Raw genomic sequence first — 19,253 nt, forward strand, 5'->3', positions numbered from 1 at the left:
GAAAGAGGGGTGGGTGGGTGTTCAATGGGGCAGCCCTGAGTGGAGGACCTCTCGCTTCTTCCCAGCATCCATAGATGATCCTCGTCAGCTCTCCAACTGTACCTCGCCCCCTCCAGAGGTCATCCAGACTGGCTCTCCAAGACTCCAGCAGCCTCAATCTCTAAGGGCAGAACGTTCCCCTCTCCTTCCTCATCTGGGGTCTTGGGGTCACCACAGGAAGAATCGGTCAGTGTGTGATTGTAGGAATTGTCTCAAACACGGAGAAGATTTGGGCTCCTGTTGGAAATCCCTCCCCTTGCAAGATAGCGTGGAAGAACCTGGAGGAGGGAGAAACATCAAACATCTCAATGGCAGGAAAAAGAAATCAGATTTCCTTAACAAAGAAAAGACATTGTTGGTGGAAGAGGCTTCATTGCTCAGGGGAACTGAACCAGCAATTCGTAGACAATCAAACCAGGGGGCTTAGCTGTTTCACAGGTGTGGGGAACGTATCAAAGACGTGACTGGGGGGCTTAAAGAAATAACGATGCCCACAGATTATTATTATCCCTTTTTCCTCTTTCATGCGGGGAGGAAAGAAAAAGACCCTGGAAACTACAGACCAATCTCGCTGTGTTGCCTCACCTCTAAAGTCACGGAATAAATTATAAACCAGCCCTTCGCCCTCCACTTAGAAACAAACAACTTTCTAACAAGCAGTTTGGATTCAGGAAAAAATTGTCCTCTAATCTGCAACTCCTACACTGCAGAAACATTTGAGTCACACATCTTGACCAGGGTAAAGCAATAGATGCAATTTACATAGACTTCTGCAAAGCCTTTGAATCAGTGGTACATGATAAACTACTGTTGAAACTAAGTTCTTACGGCATTTCTGGATTACTACATAAATGGATAGCCATACTCCTAATAAACGGAGTAAAGGTGAAACCCAAAGGCAGATGTCAATCAAGGAGAGAAGCAACTTAGAGCTAAAGAGAAATTTCCTGACACTCAGAAGAATTGATCAGTGGAACAATTTGCCTCCAGAAGTTGTGAATTCTCCAACACTGGAACTTTTAAAAAAGATGTTGGATAACCATTTGTTTGAAGTGGTGTAGGGTTTCCTACCTAGGAAGGGGGGTGGACTAGAAGACCTCCAAGGTCCCTTCCAACACTGTTATTCTATTCTAAGGAGGGGTCTGGGAGGGACCCACGGATGCTGGGGAGCAGAGGGGGGGAGAACGGAGCTGAGACCCCCCCAAGAGAGACTTTGGGAAAGGGGTTGGAGGGCAAGAGAAGTGGGAGCTTCAAGGCCCAAATCCCTTTGGAGCCCCCAAAGCTTCTTCCGTTAAAAGAGGAAGGAGACGGAAAGCGAAAGAGGGAAACTGAGGCATTTTCAGACCTGAATCCACAAATGCCACCAAAACAACGTATAAGAAAAAGAATTTTGGCAGCTTCAGAAAATTCACTTTTTCCTCTGAATCTCAAATTTGAGGCTTTGAAAGTCAAACAAGAGGGGAGATTGGAGCCCTTTTGGGGAGCCTTCCCCTTCCTTCTTCCCGTACCTTTCTCCTACTCCTGCTCTTCCTCTTCCTCTTTCTACCCACTCTCCTCCTCTTTCTCTCCTTTCCATCCTCCTCTTCTTACCTCTTTCTTCTTTCCCCCGTCTTCCTTTCACTCTCTCCTCCTCTCTCCCTTTCTTTTTCTATTGTTGTTGGTGCGTCTATTTTAAATCTCAGTTTATGTTTCCTTGGGATGGTATTTCCGCCAACCCAGACATAATTTAGTATCATTTCTTATTCCCTTACTTTTGCTAACCTGTCCTAACTATACTTCCCCACACACAAACACTTTGTATCTCTCTGTTGTATATATACTTATATATTTGGTACACACAACAATTAAAAAAAAACACAAAAAGAAAAAAACCCATCATCACATATAGCATGTCGTTTGGTTACAGGTATTTTAGCATCCATATTCTCAAATGATATTTACCATCTCAAATTTTCCATCTAGTATAACTTAATACCTCCCTTTCATTGGACATTATATATTCAGTTACCATTAGTATTATTTTTTCCAAAAAATCATGCTTTCCATACATTCTTGATTATCTATTTGATAACAGTTAGAATTATTATCAATAACAAGATATCATTGTAGTACGTTCTTAGCGTTATACATTATATCACCAGTCCTCTTATTGAATATACATAAAATCATTATTATCCTTATCCTTTTTAAAGCAAAAAGTTCTAGAGTATTCAATGCATAGATATATTAGTTTTCCATTGTATCATTGTTAATTTATTTCACAGCATGATTGTGTTATCATTTAACTCCTTCAAGATTCTTCCCTCTTCCTCTGGGTAGGTTAATTTTGCTGGAATATTGCCTTTAATATAGAAGATGACTCCTCTTTTCTTGCAGTTCGCCAGTGTTGGAGACATTTTCCCAAGCTTCGGTTGAATTAGTAGATCTTCATTTCTCTTTTGGATCTGCACTTCTTGTACAACTTGTGGCAAGTTTTAACTTCTCTGATTTATAGAATGCTTTTTTTTCTTTTAGTTACCAAATTAAGTCCATTAATGTTAATTGCAATCATTTTTCTTTCCTCCATGTTTATACTTTATATACAGGGTTTATAGTTCCAGTAGATCTGGGTTCTCGTTTTTCTCTACAGCTTACATCCCCCACCCACCTTCTTCTTTCTCAATTCCACCTACAGCTCCTTCTATTTTTTCAGTCACAGTTGTGGGTGATTCCAGTAGTTGTACCACAGAACCATCTTTCCCAGTTTTCTCAGCCATTTCTCTAAAATATTCTGCATAAAAAGCTTCTGCCTTCTCAGTTGTATCTATCCTGTGTCTTTGTCCTTGCCATGTACATAGTAGACCTTCCGGTATGAGCCATCTGTAATTAACACCTTTTTAAATCAGATCTCTCGTCAGGAATTGGTATTCTCTTCTCCTCTCTCTCACCTCTCTCGGGATTTGTTTGAGGACTACAATCTCCGTGCCTTTGTATTCTAATTTTCTATCTCTCATTTTCTGTAAGATTTGTAATTTGGTTGTTTTCTTAGTAAATCTTACATGCACTTCCCTTGGAAGAGCATTCCTCATTGCATATCTTGTATATCCTCTAAAGGATTCGTCAATCATATCTATCATCTTATCTTGGGAAATATCTAATGCATCTATCAGAATCTTGGATATTATCTGAACTAAGTTCTCTCCCTTTTCTTCTTCTATGTTTTGAAATCTTAAGAAAAATTCAGACCTATCCATCTCCCATCTTAGTAGTCCACTACTCTCTCTTTCAACATCGCTTAATCTGCTCTCTAGCTTCTTGGTTTTCTTCTCTCCTTCTTGGATTTTATCTTCAATTTTTTGAATCCTGTCTTCATATTTCGTCATCCAGTTATGCATACTTTCAATTTTCCCTTCCATTTTATCAACATTTTGTACTATGCTTTAGTTTTGTTGTTCCATTATCTCCATTTTTTTCCCATACTCTCAAACCTCTTTACAAGGGTGTCTAACTTGTCATCCTTACTATCAAGTCCTGTTTGCATTTTCTGCATCGCTTCCATGAGTGTTTCAAAATTTGCTCCTTTCTCTTTTTCTTGCTGAAGCATTGGCTGTATTGTCCTCTGGCCTCCCGCAAGTGAGGGGGTGGAAGTTGATATAGAGCCAAGGGGGGCTGCTTTTCTACTCACAGTCAGCAAGTTTTAGAAGGTGTAAGATTATAAGTACAATGCAAAAAAAGCGTAAGAGACAGAAAAAGGGGGGAGAGTGGAAATCTGTCTTAAGAGAGAAGATGAAAAAAGGAGAGAAGGGAGAGATAGTGAACGAATAAAGAAAGAGGGAAAGAAAGAGAGAGAAAGAAAAAAAACTCTTCAGACTGTTTTGCTCAAAATTTGAAAGGGCCGGATCCTTCCTCCCTCCGATCCCTGCCCATCAATCACGCCCCTGCAATGGGGGCCTTCGGGGGGGGGGGAACTGAAAGGGAAGGGGTCTGTTATCCCCCATAGATTCTCCACAAATACTTACACCAAAGATTTTATTTCATATTTTATTTTTCTTCCAAATCTTGAGCACTTGTGAGTTAATCTGGTTATCCTATGCAAAAGGGTATTATTTTTTTCCCCCTCTAGCTGATGGGATTTCTGGCTTTTTCTGCAATCTTTGGAAAGACGGATGCTCAACGGCGGCTGGACCTTCTCCTGCTGGGGCTCCCCGGCTTCCACACTTTTTTTTCAGGGAGGCCGTAGAGCCACCTAGTCTACCCCAGGCTTGCCGGTCGCCCAGACCCCCCCCCCACAATCACAGCAACAGCTGCGACCCTCCAGCTGAAATCCCTCTTGCCCTTAGGCAAGATCACCAGATCCAGGAAGATCCCAGAGGCTGTAGGGATCTCCAGGCAGCCTGAGATCCCCCATTCTTCAGCAGTGACCCATCCTGGTCGGCAGCTTCCCCTGCAACCTTTATCAACCCCCCCTCAAACAAAAGAACACAACTCCCATCACTCGGGGGGAAGGAGGACCAGACAATGGGCTGTTTCAGAGATGCTGGCAGGGCAGAGAAGCCATCAAGGGGGATGGGGGGAAACAGCCCCCTCCCCCATATTTGTATCTCAGCAAAGTCTCTGCTGAACAGGCATGCAGGTGTCCACACACACACACACACACACTTCTCCTTAAAGAAGCCACAATGAAGGCCCTTCAGTCACCTGAGACCACTTGAGAGCCCTATTCCGGGACTGACCACTCAGCCCCACAGCTGCCCCATAGTCCTTCCTGCCTTTGGGTCCTCTGGGCAGCGGAGATTCCAAGACTCTTGCACAGCCTGGGGTGCTGCTGAGGCCTTCCCCCCCCCACTTCATGTCCTGGGTGGGGGTCCCAGTCTTGACTTGGGGGGTCCCCAACAGAGCCGTGTGTGACCCCTCCTTTCACAGCTCGTCCCCCTCAGAAAAGGGCCCGGGCGATCCTTCGGCCGGTGGCCTTGATCTTCGGGAAGGTGGCGCAGATGTCCATCTCCCTGGCTCGGGGGCTCCTGGGTGGGGGGGTTGGAGGGGGAGTCTTGCTCGGGGGGCCCTTGGGCCAGAGCAGGAAGTCCAGGCTGAAGCCGTTCCTGGCATAGAAGACGTTTGACATGGGGGGGAAGACCAGCTCTGTGGGAGAGAGGGGGGGGAGGTCAAGGGGGCAGTCCCAAGAGGAAGGCCCCTCCCTCCTCCCCAGCAACCTCCCTCCAGCAATCCCCCCCATCTAGACCAGCAGGCCTCATCAGGGCTCCCACCCCATCTGAATTGGAAGACGGGAGATGTCGCCCCACCCTCCCAGGTTGGCTTCCCCCAAAAGCTCACCCCACCCACCCAGCCCTCCTTGTGGGGCAGCCCCACCAACAGCCTCCCCCTCCTTACCTCGGCCATCCGGCAACAACTGCACCAGCTCGTAGTCTTGGGCCAGATTCTGGTCCTGGTTGTGTTTCTCCAGCACCTTTGCCACCACGGTGGGGGCCTTATCCTGGCTTGTTACCTGGGGAGGAACATGGAGAAAGGGGGTCGGCCGGCGGCCCCATGGAGGCCTCCCCCAGAGCCAGAAATGCCATCCGGGGCTTGCCAAGCGAGACCCTTCCCATGCTTGGTCTGCCCTGTTCGGCCTCTGCAGCCCTTCCAGGGACCTCTAAGGGGAATGGCGGTCTGGCTGGTCAGAGAAAAAGCTCATCAGTGCTGGCTGAAAACTGGAACTCGGCCACTGAAATCCCGAGAGCCAAACTCCAAACATTGCTTAGTTTTAAAGACTTTTAGTTGCTTTTTATTTATCTTTCTACAGTCTATAAACTGCCCATCCAGCCGAGGAGATAAATTTAATAAAACTAGTAATTACAGGTATCCTTGACTTACAACCACAACTGAGGCCACAATTTCTGTTGCTAAGCAAGACAAGTGAGTTTTGCCCCATTTTTACGACCTTTCTTGCCACAGTCCTTAAGTGAATCACTGCAGTCATTGAGTTGGTAACATGGTTGTTAAGTGAATCCGGCTTCCCCCTCTACTTTTGCTCGTCAGAAAGTCGCAAAGGGGGATCCCATGAACCCGGGACACAGAAACTGTGTTGCCAGGCATCTCAACTCTGATCAGGTGACCGTAGGGATGCTACAACGGTCGTTAAGTGTGAAAACCCCCAAATCCCCCCCGCCTCGCTCACCAGGATGCTCTTGTAGAGGGTGCCGTTCTGCAGGGCCATGCTGACCCGGATGATGCAGCAGTCCGAGGGGGAGGCGCCTCCCTTGTCGGGGGCCTGGGGGTAGACGGAGCCGCAGGAGGCCGAGCGCCGGTGGCCCTTGATGAAGCCGCCCCCCGTGGCAGGAAGGGCGGCCAGGCCATCCGCGGGGGATGACGGGGGTGACGTGTCCAAGGCCGAGACGGAGGGCCACTTGCCCTGAGGAGGAGGGGAAGGGAAGTGAGGCAGCGGGAACTGGTGCTGGGTTCCGTGAAAGGGCCCTGCAAGGTCCCAGCCGTGGAGATTCTCTGGGGAAGCTGTCCTGTGACACCCTCCCCCACTTGAAAAAGGGTCCCTGGCAGAAAACTGGCCCTGAGGATCCAGGAGGAGTCTGGAGGAAGGACGGGCAGTCCTCACTCACCTGGACTGGTTGGGGGCCCCCCAGGGCGGTAGGAGAGGCAGCTGACGGGCCCAGGAGGTTGGGTGAGACCTGTGGGGAGCCACTTCTGTCCCAGGGCAGTGGGGCACTTACTCCCAGCGAAGTGATCAGGCTGGGAAGGAAACAGAGGAGTCAGTGGGAAATAGGGGGGGGGGAGGGCAGAGACCCCAGAGACCCTCCCCTCCCGGTCCTCACTCTGTGCAGCGTGTGATCACCAAGGTGGGCTTGCTGGCCTTGGGGGCAGCCCCTCCCTCGCTGGGGGCCTCAATGGCGCAGGAGAGCTGGTAGCTGGAAGGGAGAGAGGGCGGTGAATCGGGAAGGGAGAGAGGGCGGGGGAAGGTCTGGGCCCAGCCCCCCCACCCTCTCCACAGTCCCCGCCCCCACCTCTGGGCCTCGCTGAGGGCAGGCAGGCACCGCAGCCATCGCTGGAGGGCCCCGTCAGGGACCAAGGTGTAGTTACGGCACTTGGCCTGCAGGAGGCGTAGCCGGGTGAGGATGTCAAACTCCTGCAGGGAAGGAGGAGAAGAGAAAGGAGCAGGGGGTCCTTCCAAGGGGGGAGGGGCCAAGGGGGTCTCCTATTACACACACACACACACACACACAGCTCTTACCTTCCGGTGCTTCTCAAAGTTGATGTAGCCGCTGTTCTGCAGAGAGAGCCGAGAGATGCCCAGTCAGCCCCCAGGCCTATGATGCCCCCCCCACGAGAGCTGCGCCAGTCCCTGTTGAGTCCCACCACCTGCATCACACACACACACACACACAGACACACACACACAGTTGATCAGCTGCAACTGTGTCGCCCACACCAGGGGTCTCCAACTGTGGCCACGTTAAGACTGGTGGAATTCTGGGAGTTAAAGTGGTTGGGGTTGGAGACCCCTGGCTTACCCAACTGCGGAGTTCCTTTTCAGGCATGTTCAGAGAGGCGCCTCCCCCCCCCCTCCTACAAACTCTTGTCGATTGATTTTTGCCAAAGTGACAGGCATCCCTGGTTGAATTCCCACCTCCCTTCGAAGCAGGCGCAAACATTTTGAAGCCAATCTTGTTGCCAACCTTCTGTTCCCATAATCCACAGCACCCAACAAGCGGGGGGGGGGGAAACTGCTGCAGGCCCCCTTGGAAGAGGCTGACGCAATGCTACACACACATACACACATACACACAGAGTAGCCCTCAACTTACAACCACAATGGTACCCCAAGTATCCGTTGCTAAGCAAGGACGTTGTTAAGTGCATTTTGTCCCCCTTTTTTGACCCCTTTTTGACCACAGTTGTTAACTCCATCACTGCAGTTGCTAAGCGAATAATTGGTCGTAAGTGTGAAACCCAGTCCTGATTCACTTTTTCCAGTGTCATCGTATCTCTGAACAATCGACGGAGGGTTGTAACTTGAGAACCATCTGCACACACAACCTTCAGCCTGATCAGCCAACGCTTTGGGCACCCAACAGATGTGCCAGCTTTGCTGCTCTACACACACACACACAAACACACACAGACACGGACGGCCTGCAGACCCCTCCCTCTGCCACCCAAGCCCCATTGCTGGGGGAGGGGCAGCAGCAAAAAAACCCTAGCTCTTCCCCCCACCTCCCCGGACTCACCTGCAGGCGGGTGGGAGTGGCCACATCCAGCATCACCAGGTCCTTCAGGAAGGTGCCCAGGTAGGGGATCACGCCCTGCAGGGACACCGGAGGGTAAGGACCACGAGCCCCTGTCCCCACCCCCCGTCCTCGAGATCAGACTCCCCCCCCTCACCAATGGCCGTTGTTCCAGTAGCCTCCGCTGATGCTTGCGATGAGGGAGCTCGGCCCCTCCTGCTGCTGCTCCAGGCCCTGCTTCCTGGAGGAGCAAAAGGGGAAGAGATTGAGAGATTGAGATTTGTTTTATTTATATGCCGACCTATTCCCTACAGGGACTCAGGGCGGCAAACAACTCAAACGGGAAAGGGAACACACAAATACAAGACAAGCATTTAAGATAGCCAACAACCACACCTGTCGAGAGGGGAAGGGAGCTCGTCAACCCCAGGCCTGCCGACATAGCCAGGAAGGCCTGGAGAGAGGTGAGGGTCCGAATCTCTGTGGGGAGTTCGTTCCAAAGGGCCGGAGCTGCAACAGAGAAGGCCCTCCCCCGGGTCGTAGCCAGATGGCATTGGCTAGTAGACGGAACCCGGAGGAGGCCGACCCTGTGCGATCTAATGGGTCTTTGGGAGGTAATTGGCAGTAGGCGGTCTCTCAAGTACCCAGGTCCAATACCATGAAGGGCTTTATAAATGATAACTAGCACCTTGAAGCGTATCCGGAGACCGATTGGAAGCCAGTACAGCTCACGGAGGATAGGTGTAACGTGGGTGTATTGAGGTACACCCACAATCACTCGCGCGGCTGTATTCTGGACAAGTTGAAGTCTCCGAATGCTCTTCAAGGGCTGCCCCATGTAGAGCGCATTGCAGTAGTCCAGTCTTGAGGTCATGAGGGCGTGAGTGACTGTTGCGAGTGCCTCCCGGTTCAAGTAGGGACGCAACTGGTGCACCAGGCGAACCTGGGCAAATGCCCCCCTGGTCACAGCCGACAAATGATGTTCTAAAGTCAGCTGTGGGTCCAGGAGGACTCCCAAGTTGCGAGCCCTGTCTGAGGGGCGTAGAATTTCACCCCCCAGCCTGAGCGATGGAATACTAACCAAATTTTTGGGAGGGAAACACAACAGCCACTCGGTCTTGTCTGGATTGAGTACAAGCTTGTTAACCCCCATCCAGACCCTGACAGCCTCCAGGCACTGGCACATCACGTCAACCGCTTCACTGAGTTGGCACGGGGCGGACAGATACAACTGAGTAACGTCCGCGTATTGATGGTATTTTATCCCGTGCCGTCGAATGATCTCACCCAGTGGCTTCATGTAGATGTTAAACAGGAGGGGGGACAGGACCGAACCCTGAGGAACCCCATATTTCAGGGGCCTAGGGGTCGACCTCTGCCCCCCGACCAACACCGACTGCGACCTGTCCGAGAGGTAGGAGGAGAACCACCGCAAAACGGTGCCTCCCACCCCCACCTCTCACAACCATCGCAGAAGGATACCATGGCCGATGATATCGAAGGCCGCTGAGAGGTCAAGAAGCACTAGGATGGAGGAATGACCTCCATCCCTGGCTCTCCAGAGATCATCGGTCAGTGCGACCAAAGCGGTTTCCGTGCTGTAGCCAGGCCTGAATCCAGACTGAAAGGAGTCCAGATAATCGGCTTCATCCAAGGACCGTCGGAGTTGAGAGGCCACCACTTTCTCAACAACCTTCCCAATAAAGGGGAGGTTGGAGACTGGACGGTAGTTGTTCAAAATGGCTGGATCCAGCGATGGCTTCTTCAGGAGGGGTCTCACTACCGCTATCTTCAATGCCGGTGGGAAGAAGCCCTCCCGGAGAGAGGCATTCACCATCGCCTGGATCCAGCTCCGTGTCACCTCCTTGCTGTTCGCGACCAGCCAGGAGGGGCACGGGTCCAGTATACATGTGGCAGCACTCACCGCTCCCATGGCCTTGTCCACTTCATCAGGGGCAACAGGTTGAAAGTCAGTCCAGAGAAGAGCTGGGAGGGGGAGGAAACACACACACACACACACACTAATAGCCTCCCCAAGGCCTACAGAAGCCCCCATAATGCAGCACTGAGATTGGGGGGCACAGCAAACATCCAGCTTTGATCCACTATCAAGGCAACCTCCAAATCCCCTTCAAGGGTCTTGCAGGGACCCATCACCCCCTGCTAGGATGCATCCCGAGACGATGGGATTTAAAAATCCAAGTATGGTGGGAGGCAGCCATCTTGTGTGTGCACAAACAATCAGTACTTGGAAGCCAGGGGAATAATACCACAATTGTGTTTTCCATCCCTCCAGAAAACGGCCACCCCAGAAATGCAGATGTTAAAGCCCCGTTTATCTAAACGCGAACACCGGCCTCCAAGGCTGCTTTCTCTACCTGCCTCGGCCTCTCTCCTCTCCGGCCCTCTCTTCCCATCAAGAAACATTTGGCCGTTTCCTGACGCAAGGAGGTCGCACCGGCAGCAGGAAGGTGGGTGGGCTTCGCTGCCTGTTACATACCGCAGGGGCCCCCAACGCCTGCTCCATGGAAGGGCGCTGGGCCAGAGCAGCCCCATCACGGGATGCAGGCAGCACACAAAACCCTCCGGTCCGTGGGAGATCTCCATGGAAACGGTCCCTGGTGCCCCAAAATTGGGGTGGGGGGGTCGGGCCCTGCCATACAGTATCTAAAGAGGTGAAAACCACGGTTTCTTCTTTTGGGATTAGCAATATTATTGCTTCTGTCCATGATTCAGGCATCTTGGCTTTTCCTAAAACTTTGTTAAACATTTCCACTCCTAGCTCTTCCAATATTATTTTATTGTATTTGTATAACTCCACCGGTATTCCGTCTGGTCCTGGGGTTTTATTATTCTTCTGGTTTATCAGGATTAAGTCCACTTCGGCTAACCGTGATTGGCCTGTTTATCGCCTCCCTTTGTTCTTTTGAGATTGGTGTTATCTTTTCTGTGTTTAAATAGTGTTTCATTTTGGTTTCCTCCACACTATCTTGCGCTTATAGTTTTGCGAAGTATTTATGAATAATATGCTTCTTTTCTTCCACTTTGTATTGAATTCTTCCCTTGTCATCTTTTAATTGATATATCATCCTTTTTTTTTCATTCTTCAATCTGTATTCCAGCAATCGTCCAAGTTTGCTGGCTTGTTCAAAATAATTTTGTCTGGCTGCTTTAATTTTCTGTGCTAATTCCTTTTATTAAGTTGATCTTATGTTTTATCATCTCTCTCCGTTTAATATGTTCAGTTGCCATGTTTTTACCCGTGTTAAATACTTTCGGCCTAGTTGATCGAGTCTTCATTTACATGTTACATGCAGTTGTTTGCCGCTACCAGGTGTGGTTTTTCGCCATGGGAGTTGTTTTATTTATCAAGTTTCTGTACCGCCCATCTTACCTAAGCGATTCTTGTCAGTTTTTTGGTAACGGTATTGTTTCCTGCTTGGCTGTTTGTCTGGGGTTAATCCCTGCTTATCTGGGCATTGGCTGTTGGGAGGGGATCTGCTCTGGTACTCTCCTTCCTTCTTGCCGTCTCGTTCAAATGGCAAGCGAACATGTTCCATCTCTTTGTGGCTATTGATGGCTGATTTGTCTGAATGCCAACCTTACAGGAATCCCCTAGGATTTTTAGACTTAGTTTGGTCTAAGATGCTTAGCGGAAACTATGATCAAGCTTGTCCATATGCTGAGTTGTTGTGGCCTGTCAACAGCCGGCCTCTACACAGCCGAATCAGAGGAGGAGGAGGCAGGGGAATCAGGGTCAGCATCTGAGAGCTCCGAGGGGGGAGAGGGAATGGACCTGGCAGTGAGAGAGAGAGAGACAGAGGCGGAACCTGGGCCGTCCGTCAGCCCTCAGACGGAGAGTCAACAGTCCCCAGGTCTGGAGGTGGCTGATGAGGAAGAGGAGGAACAGCTGGGCCCAGTTCCTGACGTGCAGATGTGCAGAAGGCAGAGGAGAGGAGAGCAGTGGAAATCTACGGGCCGGTCCTTGGGACGGAAGAACTACCTCTGCTAATGAAGCTCCACCCTAGCTCTGGGGATAAAAGGCAAGGGGTGGAGATGAATAGATGTGGCAGACAACGATTCACCTTCCGGCCGGTTGGACCTGTTCGCCTGTGTTGAGAGGAAAACGCTTTGCCGGGGCTGCTGGCGCTCCTAATTAAAGGAATCTTTGAGTTAACTCCAGAGGGTTTCTCGTGTTTGGGAAGCTGGGTCAGAACATAAGTTGTCACCATTTGGTGTTCATGGATGCATCTGCTAATCTAGGCTAGGGTTAGGGTTGCCACGGTATCTGTTTTGCTGGAAAATGGCGGCCTGCTTTCTTTTTCTGGTGTTCTGGATTGCTGCAGTGTGTTTGGTATACATCTGAATTAGGTTCTTACAAAAGTTGGGATGTTGTTTGTTTACCAAGTTACTTGGAAACGAAAAGACCAACAGGGACGGGAACAAAAAGACTGGAATTCCTCCTTGTCAGCAGCCAACACCCAGATAAGCAGGGATTAACCCCAGACAAACAACCAAGCAGAAAACAATGCCCTAATCAAGGACTTACGGTGGAGAAAAATCACACTTAGACCAACACTTACAGCAGCTACTGTGTGAAAACAGAGAGCAAATCACACACTCGCTAGCGCTGGAGGTGTGACCGAGTCTGGTAACAAAACGTCTGCAAGGAAACAACCAAAGGACTCCACAGTCCAATCCTGAACTACCAGCCAGATAAACGTGGATTAATACCAGACAAACCATCAAGCGTCAAACAATATCAAGGAAGTACCAAGGGGGAAATCACACTCCCACCAACACTGGCAAGGCAAGATATTCTACATAAATGGGGAGCAAACCCCACACTCCCTCACACTGATGATGTCACCTAGTAGGAAAACAAAACACACACCCCCCAAGCAAACAACCATGGTTCCAACAATCATGGTTCAATCCTGAGCTGTAGATATTTTCTCTTACTAAAAGAGGTTTATTCCCCCTTTTCTCTTGCTGAAATTCTTGGGGTGGGGCTGCATCCCCAGAGGAAATTTCAAAGCCCCTCCCATGCAGGTGTCGCACCCCCCAAGTCACAGACCGGGCAGCAGGGAGGAGAGGACCATGGGGCCTTACCTGGAAGAGGAGCTGCCGGCTTTGGCTGTAGTTATCTTGCTCCGAGCAAATGGCGCTGAGCTCCTCGTAGCAACGGGCTGATTCCCTGCCAGCAGAGAAGAGGCATGATTTTCTCGGGGGGGGGGGAGCAACCCCACCCCAGAGCCCAGAGACCAGTCTGGTCTGACAGAAACGCTCCTGGTTGCCATTACAGGACTAATGGGTCCTTGTTGAAACGAGGGGCTCCAGGGAACACAGAGCCCATCCTCCACTGCGGTTCCCGGAGGCAGAGGATCTGGGCCTTCCTGGGACGGCACCTGCTTCCCAGAATTCCCTTCTCCCAGCCCTGGCTCTGAATTACGGGTATTCCCTGCTGTACGACCAGAACTGAGCCCAGGATTTCCGCAGCTAAACAAGCCAAAATGAATTACGGTCCATTTTACGACTGTTAAGTGGATCACTGTCGTTAAGTGAATCCAGCTTCCCCCATTAGCTTTGCATGTTGGAAGCTGGCTAGGAAGATCCCAAACAGTGATCATGTGACACTCCACACCCCAAGATGTGGCAACTGTCACAAAGACAAGTCAGTTGCCAGGCGCCTGAATTTTGATCACACGCCCCTGGGGATGCTGCAACAGTCATAAGTGTGGAATGGTTGTAAGTCAAGGAGTAGCCGTATCGCAGCACACTTTAAAAGGGGGGGGTGTTATACCCAACAAGCAGCACCCCCTTTTCCACAGGTGTCTCCTCTTTCCCTCACATCTACATCTTGACTGGGGCCCTTTCAATTGCCTTGCAAGGGTGCAGGGCAGGGGTGGGTTTCAACCGATTCGCGGCGGTCCCTGCGATCCGGTTGGTTGCCGAACCCAGAATTAAGTAACTTCCGGGAACGGCGAAGGCCCCCCCCTGCGCGCCTGCGCGCGCCCGCTCCTTACCCGGTTTTGCCGAATTCTGCGCTTCCACGCATGCGCAGGACACATACAGCGCCTGCGCGATCCTCCAGGAGCAGCTGGAGCATCGCACAGATGCTAGTACGCATGCGTGCGCCACGCGCATGCACGCACGCGCTGCGCGCATGCGCGAGGACGCCGCCGGCCTCATTCCAACCGAACCGGTTGGAACGGGGCGAGAAACCCACCCCTGGTGCAGGGCCCGTTTTCCTCCCACCCCACAGATCGGGGACTCGGCATGGGGCAGGGGACTGAGGGGCGGCAGCTAGCGGTTCCTTCCTGCCCCCTCCTCACCCACCTAGACGTCTCTTCCCAGGTCCGCTTCAGTCGGTGTAAAGACGTGGACTGCAGGGCGGAGACCACAGCGTACAGCGAGGAGAAGTTGCGCAGGAGGAGGCACTCCTGAGAGGGGGCAGAAAAAGAGAGAGCAGAGAGAGGGGGGCGTTGGGGGTCCGGATCCAGGAGGCCGTTCCGGGAAGGGCCAAATCGGGACCCACCTCAGCCACACAGATCCACTTTTCCAGCAGCCGGGCCCGCTGGGTGGCACGCAGCCCCGTGTCCCACAGGCAGGTAAAGATCACGGCGTTGGCCACGAGGTTAAACTGAGCCACGGTGGCCCGGACGGTGGGGCAGTCCCCCTCGTGGCCCTTCTTATCGCGCTGAGACCAGGCAGAGCCAAGGCACTCGTGGGGCACCAGGCGCAGGAAGAGGTCCTGGAGGGGGAACGGACAGAGAGGAGTCACCGGAGATCGTCCCTGTCTCTCCCCACCCCAAAACAGGCACCACGCAACCACACATCAGGGCAGGGATGTCAAATTCAAGGTACTTAGATCTGGCCCACAAGGCCGTCCTGGAAACAGTGAAGCCATGGTGGCCTGTGGTGCCTCTGCCAGCAAAAGCAGAGCTCGAGAGGGCCACAAGCAGCCTGTCTGGACTCCATTTTCCCTGGCAAAGGGCTGCAGGAGGCCATTGTGGCAAAAAATGGACCTTGATGGGTGACGTCAAGCTGGCCACGCCCACCCTGACCACGCCCACGGACACACACACACACACATAAGCAAGGTCAAACACAACCCTGATGCGGCCCTCAATGAAATTGAGTTTGACACCCCTGGTCTCTGGAGATTCTCAGTCATCCAGGACATGGTTGCCCCGAAGGGGCTTTTTCAAGAGGCAACAAAGACCTTTCAGGAGCTCCTCCATAACAGATAACAACAAATAAATAAATATACATAAATAAATATACATAAATAAAAATAATAAATTAATAATAAATTAATAATAAATTAATAATAAATTAATAAATAATAAATAATAAATAAATGAATAAGTGAATAAATAATAAATGAAATTAATAAATAATAATAATAATAATAAATAGATAAGTAGATAAATAGATAAATAAATAAATAAATAAATAATAAATTAAAATTAAAATTAAAATTATTAAAATTAAAATTAAAATTAAAATTAAAATTAAATATAAATAATAAATAAATAATGAATAATAATAATAATAATAAATAAAATAACAAATAAATAATAAAATAACAAATAAATAATAAAATAATGAATAAATAAATAAATAATGAATAAATAAATAAATAATAAAATAATAATAAAGAATAAAGAATAAAGAATAATAAAGAAAGAATGAATGAATGAATGAATACATAAAGCAACGTTGTCATTCCGTACGTTGCAGGCATATCAGAGAAGCTCAGAAGGATCTTCAGCCAACACAACACACACGCACACTTCAAACCCAAGAATGCACTAAGGCAGAAGCTTCTCCACCCCGGAGATAAAAGACCCAGACAGAAACTGAGCCACGTGGCGTATGCAGTATATACAGTGAGAGACACGTGCAGATCACTGGGGAAACAAAAGAGCCGCTTCACAAACGCACAACAGAGGGGAACAAACCTCTGCATCTAAAAGACAAAGGCCGCCCTTTTGAAGACAGCAAAGTCCTCCTTTTGGGCAGGGAGGACCGCTGGTTTGAAAGAGGGGTCCAAGAGGCCGTCTACGTCAGAATTACGTCCCTCAACAGAGGGTGGGGGGAGAGATACGATATCATCTCTCTCCAGCCCCCAACACAGGAGTCCTTTCGGCAGTTCCAAGGAGGCTCCAGACCCATTTGAACCACTCAGGTGACCCTGAGGACAGAGATAAACCCCCACGTGGCCTCTTTGGGACTCCCTAAAAGAATGGAAATGACCAGAAAGGAATATAAATCCTTCCATTCCCCGTCAGCCCGGAAAGCCCAGTTGCCTCTTGAAAAAAAGGCACCTTTGGGGGAGCCACAGGTAAGAAAAGGAACACAAAGGAAGCCTGCGAAAGTATAAAAACGCCACGCGGAAAGGAGGCCACTGTAGACCCTGCAGTGGAGGCACACAACCTCCAGGTGGCGCACTGCAGGGAAATTTAGGTGCACTGCAGGGAAAAAAACAACTTTCGGGTGTTCCACGGAGAGAAATAAAGGGGGCAGCTCAGCCAGGTGTGGGGCCTGGATACCTTGAACCCCATAAGCCACTGCCCGCTGCCAGGGCGCTCCCCAAAATCCTTTTCCTCCCCACAACTCTGTGGGGGCACGGAGAGAGACGATGCCACAGCTGAAGCGTGGAGGCCCCAGCCTGGCCCTCGCACTCACCCCGTCCTGCGCTGTGAGGTGCGCAGCCACCTCCTCCGCCTGCAGCCCCAGGACGTAGTGGGGATCGGGGTCCACGTCTTGGCCGGGGCCCTCCTCTTGCCCCTGCTCAGTCGCCGGAGGGCCTCTCCTGCTCGGGGTGTCCGGCAGGCTCTTCTCGGGCCCCGGGCTGCTTCCCCAGGCCCAGTGCAGCCAGCTGACCAGCTGCTCCCGCAGGCGGGGCTCCAGCCCCATGAAGTCCTGGGGGTAGCTGTCCAGCCAGGAGCAGAACAGCGAGGCGAGGGCTCTGCGGGGAGGGGGGAGACGGAGACACAATCGGGGCTGGACCACCACCCAAGCCCCAACTGAGACCAAGGGGGCAAACCCTCCCAGCACCTAACCTCGCTGGCCAACCAACAGGGCCCTGGTATTTTGAGATAGACTGCTCCTGAGGCTGGAGGTTCTGCAGAGCCCTCAGACAAAGGGCTGCTGCAGTGGGTCTTCCTTTGGTCTCCCCTCCCCGGCCAGGTGCCCCACCCTGGGTGGAGACCGGCAACCCCAAGGCTGGCCCCCTGCACAGCCCAGCCGAAGGACGGACCCTGCACAGAGGCCCAACCCAGAGCAGGGCTGCCTCGGAGCATTCCCAGGGTCAGCCCATCCTCCACAGCGAAAGGAGAAGCCCCAATTTTACCAGCAGAGGGAGGGGGGTTGTTGGGGAGGGATGGGGGCCAGAAGGGGGAGACTCACCGCTGCAGGTCCTCCGTCTTTTGGGGGCTGCGAGCATTGGATCCGGTCACTGCCTGGAGCCTTTGGGGGGGGGGGGAGAAACAGAGCAGCTGCAAAAACCAGAAGGATGACTCCCCCCCCCCCAAGAAGTGGTTCTATGGTATCTTCCCAACAGCCCTGTGAGGTGGGCCAGGCTGAGAGGGAGGTGCAGGGCCACTGGGCAGCACCTGCGGAATCCCATCTGCGACTCTCCCCCCCCAACGCCTCCCCCGAGACCACCGCCCACCTCTCCAGGAGGAGCCCCAGAACGACGGTCGGCTGGGCGAAGCCGCGGTAGGTGGCCAGGAAGGCCGGCCGGTAGCCCGCGTCCCCGAGGGACGGAGCCTCCAGCAGGTGCCGCACCAGGCGGGGCAGCGAGCCGGCCTTCAGCGCCCGGGACTGCACAACGGCGGCGGCGGGAAAGGGGGATCCTGCGCTGCCCTCGGACGGCTCCGCTCCGCCGGCAGTCCCCGCGACCTGCAGGGGGAGAAGGAGGCAGGCGGAGAGCGGGAGGAAGCGGCGGCCCGAGCCCCGCGCGACCCCCGACCGACGGCCCCGCCGCCTCCACTTACCCCGCGGCCGGCGCCTCCGCGGGACCCCTCCGGCCCCCGCGCGCTGACGGTGTAGACGGCGCCCTCCTCCGCCTCCTCCCACGAGGTCAGCGGGGCCTGCGGGGAGGGGAGGAGAAGAGGGTCTGCAGCCGCCCGGGAGACCCCCGCCCATCCCTCGCCCCCCACCCACCCGCCCGCCCCCGCTGCCAGCCAGCTACCTTGGCGGGCAGGCAGTACCAGCGCGTGCGGGTCAGCGGCGGCCCCTCGCCCGCCACCCCCGGCTCCAGGCAGCCCCCTAGGCGGAGGAGGCCCTTCATGGGTTTGGGGGCTTCCGCGCGGGACCCTTCGGGGGCCGCCACCCACCGCCGGGCCTCGCTTTGAAAGTCAAGCAAGAGGGGAGCTTAATGCCCTTTTGGGGAGCCCCTAAATTTGGGGAGGGGACCAAGGACCCCCCACCCCATAAACTTCGATTCCTCCATCAGGACCTGGAGGGCGGGGGGGGGAGGGGAGGCTTTGAGAGAAGGGCCTCGGAAATTAACTCCCCCAAACTCTCCCTTTTGTGAGGGGGGAGGGAGACCCTCCCTTTGAGGTGGTCTTAGAATATTCTGGGGAGGGAAAAGGGGTCTCGGGCTGAATAACCAACTCGAGTTTCTTCTCTGCGCCGAACTAAGTCTTCTATCGGGTGAAGTCGAGGGAGGCTCTGCCCGGAGACCGATGACGCTGCAGAAGGGAGGATTCCCATTGGTCCTCCTGCTCCTTCTGGACACTCCCAAGGCCGAAGTCCGAGGAAAACTCCTCCCCCCCCAATCCAGACCATCCGATTCCGCCTCTGGGGCTGGAAGCATCGGCGTCTTTCTCCTCTGTCTTTGGGGGCGCTTGTGGGGCGGCATCCATGGCTTTTGCTGGGCTCCCCCTGATGCTGCTGTTGGGGGCGCTGGCCCGGATCCCCGGAAGCGAAGGGGGGAAGGAGACCCCCGGTAAGGAGGGGGCTGGGCGGGGGAGGAGGGGGTTGGGG

The 19,253-nt window shown here is 52.4% G+C and overlaps 1 protein-coding gene across 1 annotated transcript; it reads right to left on the reverse strand.

The window, feature by feature from the left end:
• Positions 1–4,093: 4,093 nt before the first annotated feature.
• On the reverse strand, positions 4,094–18,604 carry LOC116523596 (ral guanine nucleotide dissociation stimulator-like 2). The gene is made up of 17 exons (XM_032238709.1): positions 18,457–18,604; positions 18,260–18,355; positions 17,935–18,164; positions 17,670–17,729; positions 16,947–17,229; positions 14,791–15,006; positions 14,588–14,695; positions 13,365–13,559; positions 8,410–8,493; positions 8,256–8,330; positions 7,259–7,294; positions 7,032–7,153; positions 6,843–6,935; positions 6,630–6,759; positions 6,194–6,427; positions 5,407–5,521; positions 4,094–5,157 (listed from the first exon to the last, which is right to left on the reverse strand). Exons 1-17 carry the CDS (start codon positions 18,553–18,555, stop codon positions 4,952–4,954), a joined length of 2,382 nt encoding a protein of 793 aa, XP_032094600.1. The 5' UTR covers positions 18,556–18,604; the 3' UTR covers positions 4,094–4,951.
• Between the last annotated feature and the right edge of the window lie 649 nt (positions 18,605–19,253).

Source organism: Thamnophis elegans, unplaced genomic scaffold, assembly GCF_009769535.1.
Source record: "Thamnophis elegans isolate rThaEle1 unplaced genomic scaffold, rThaEle1.pri scaffold_59_arrow_ctg1, whole genome shotgun sequence".
In the NCBI taxonomy this organism is placed as follows: Eukaryota; Metazoa; Chordata; class Lepidosauria; order Squamata; family Colubridae; genus Thamnophis; species Thamnophis elegans.

Excerpts from the sequence above, each read along its gene's own strand:
- LOC116523596 (XM_032238709.1), bottom strand. The coding sequence starts at position 18,555 with ATGAAGGGCCTCCTCCGCCTAGGGGGCTGCCTGGAGCCGGGGGTGGCG. Across the intron at positions 14,696-14,790 it reads AGTGGATCTGTGTGGCTGAG|GAGTGCCTCCTCCTGCGCAA; the intron begins GTGGGTCCCGAT and ends GCCCCCTCTCAG. Across the intron at positions 6,760-6,842 it reads GTGATCACACGCTGCACAGA|CCTGATCACTTCGCTGGGAG; the intron begins GTGAGGACCGGG and ends TTTCCTTCCCAG.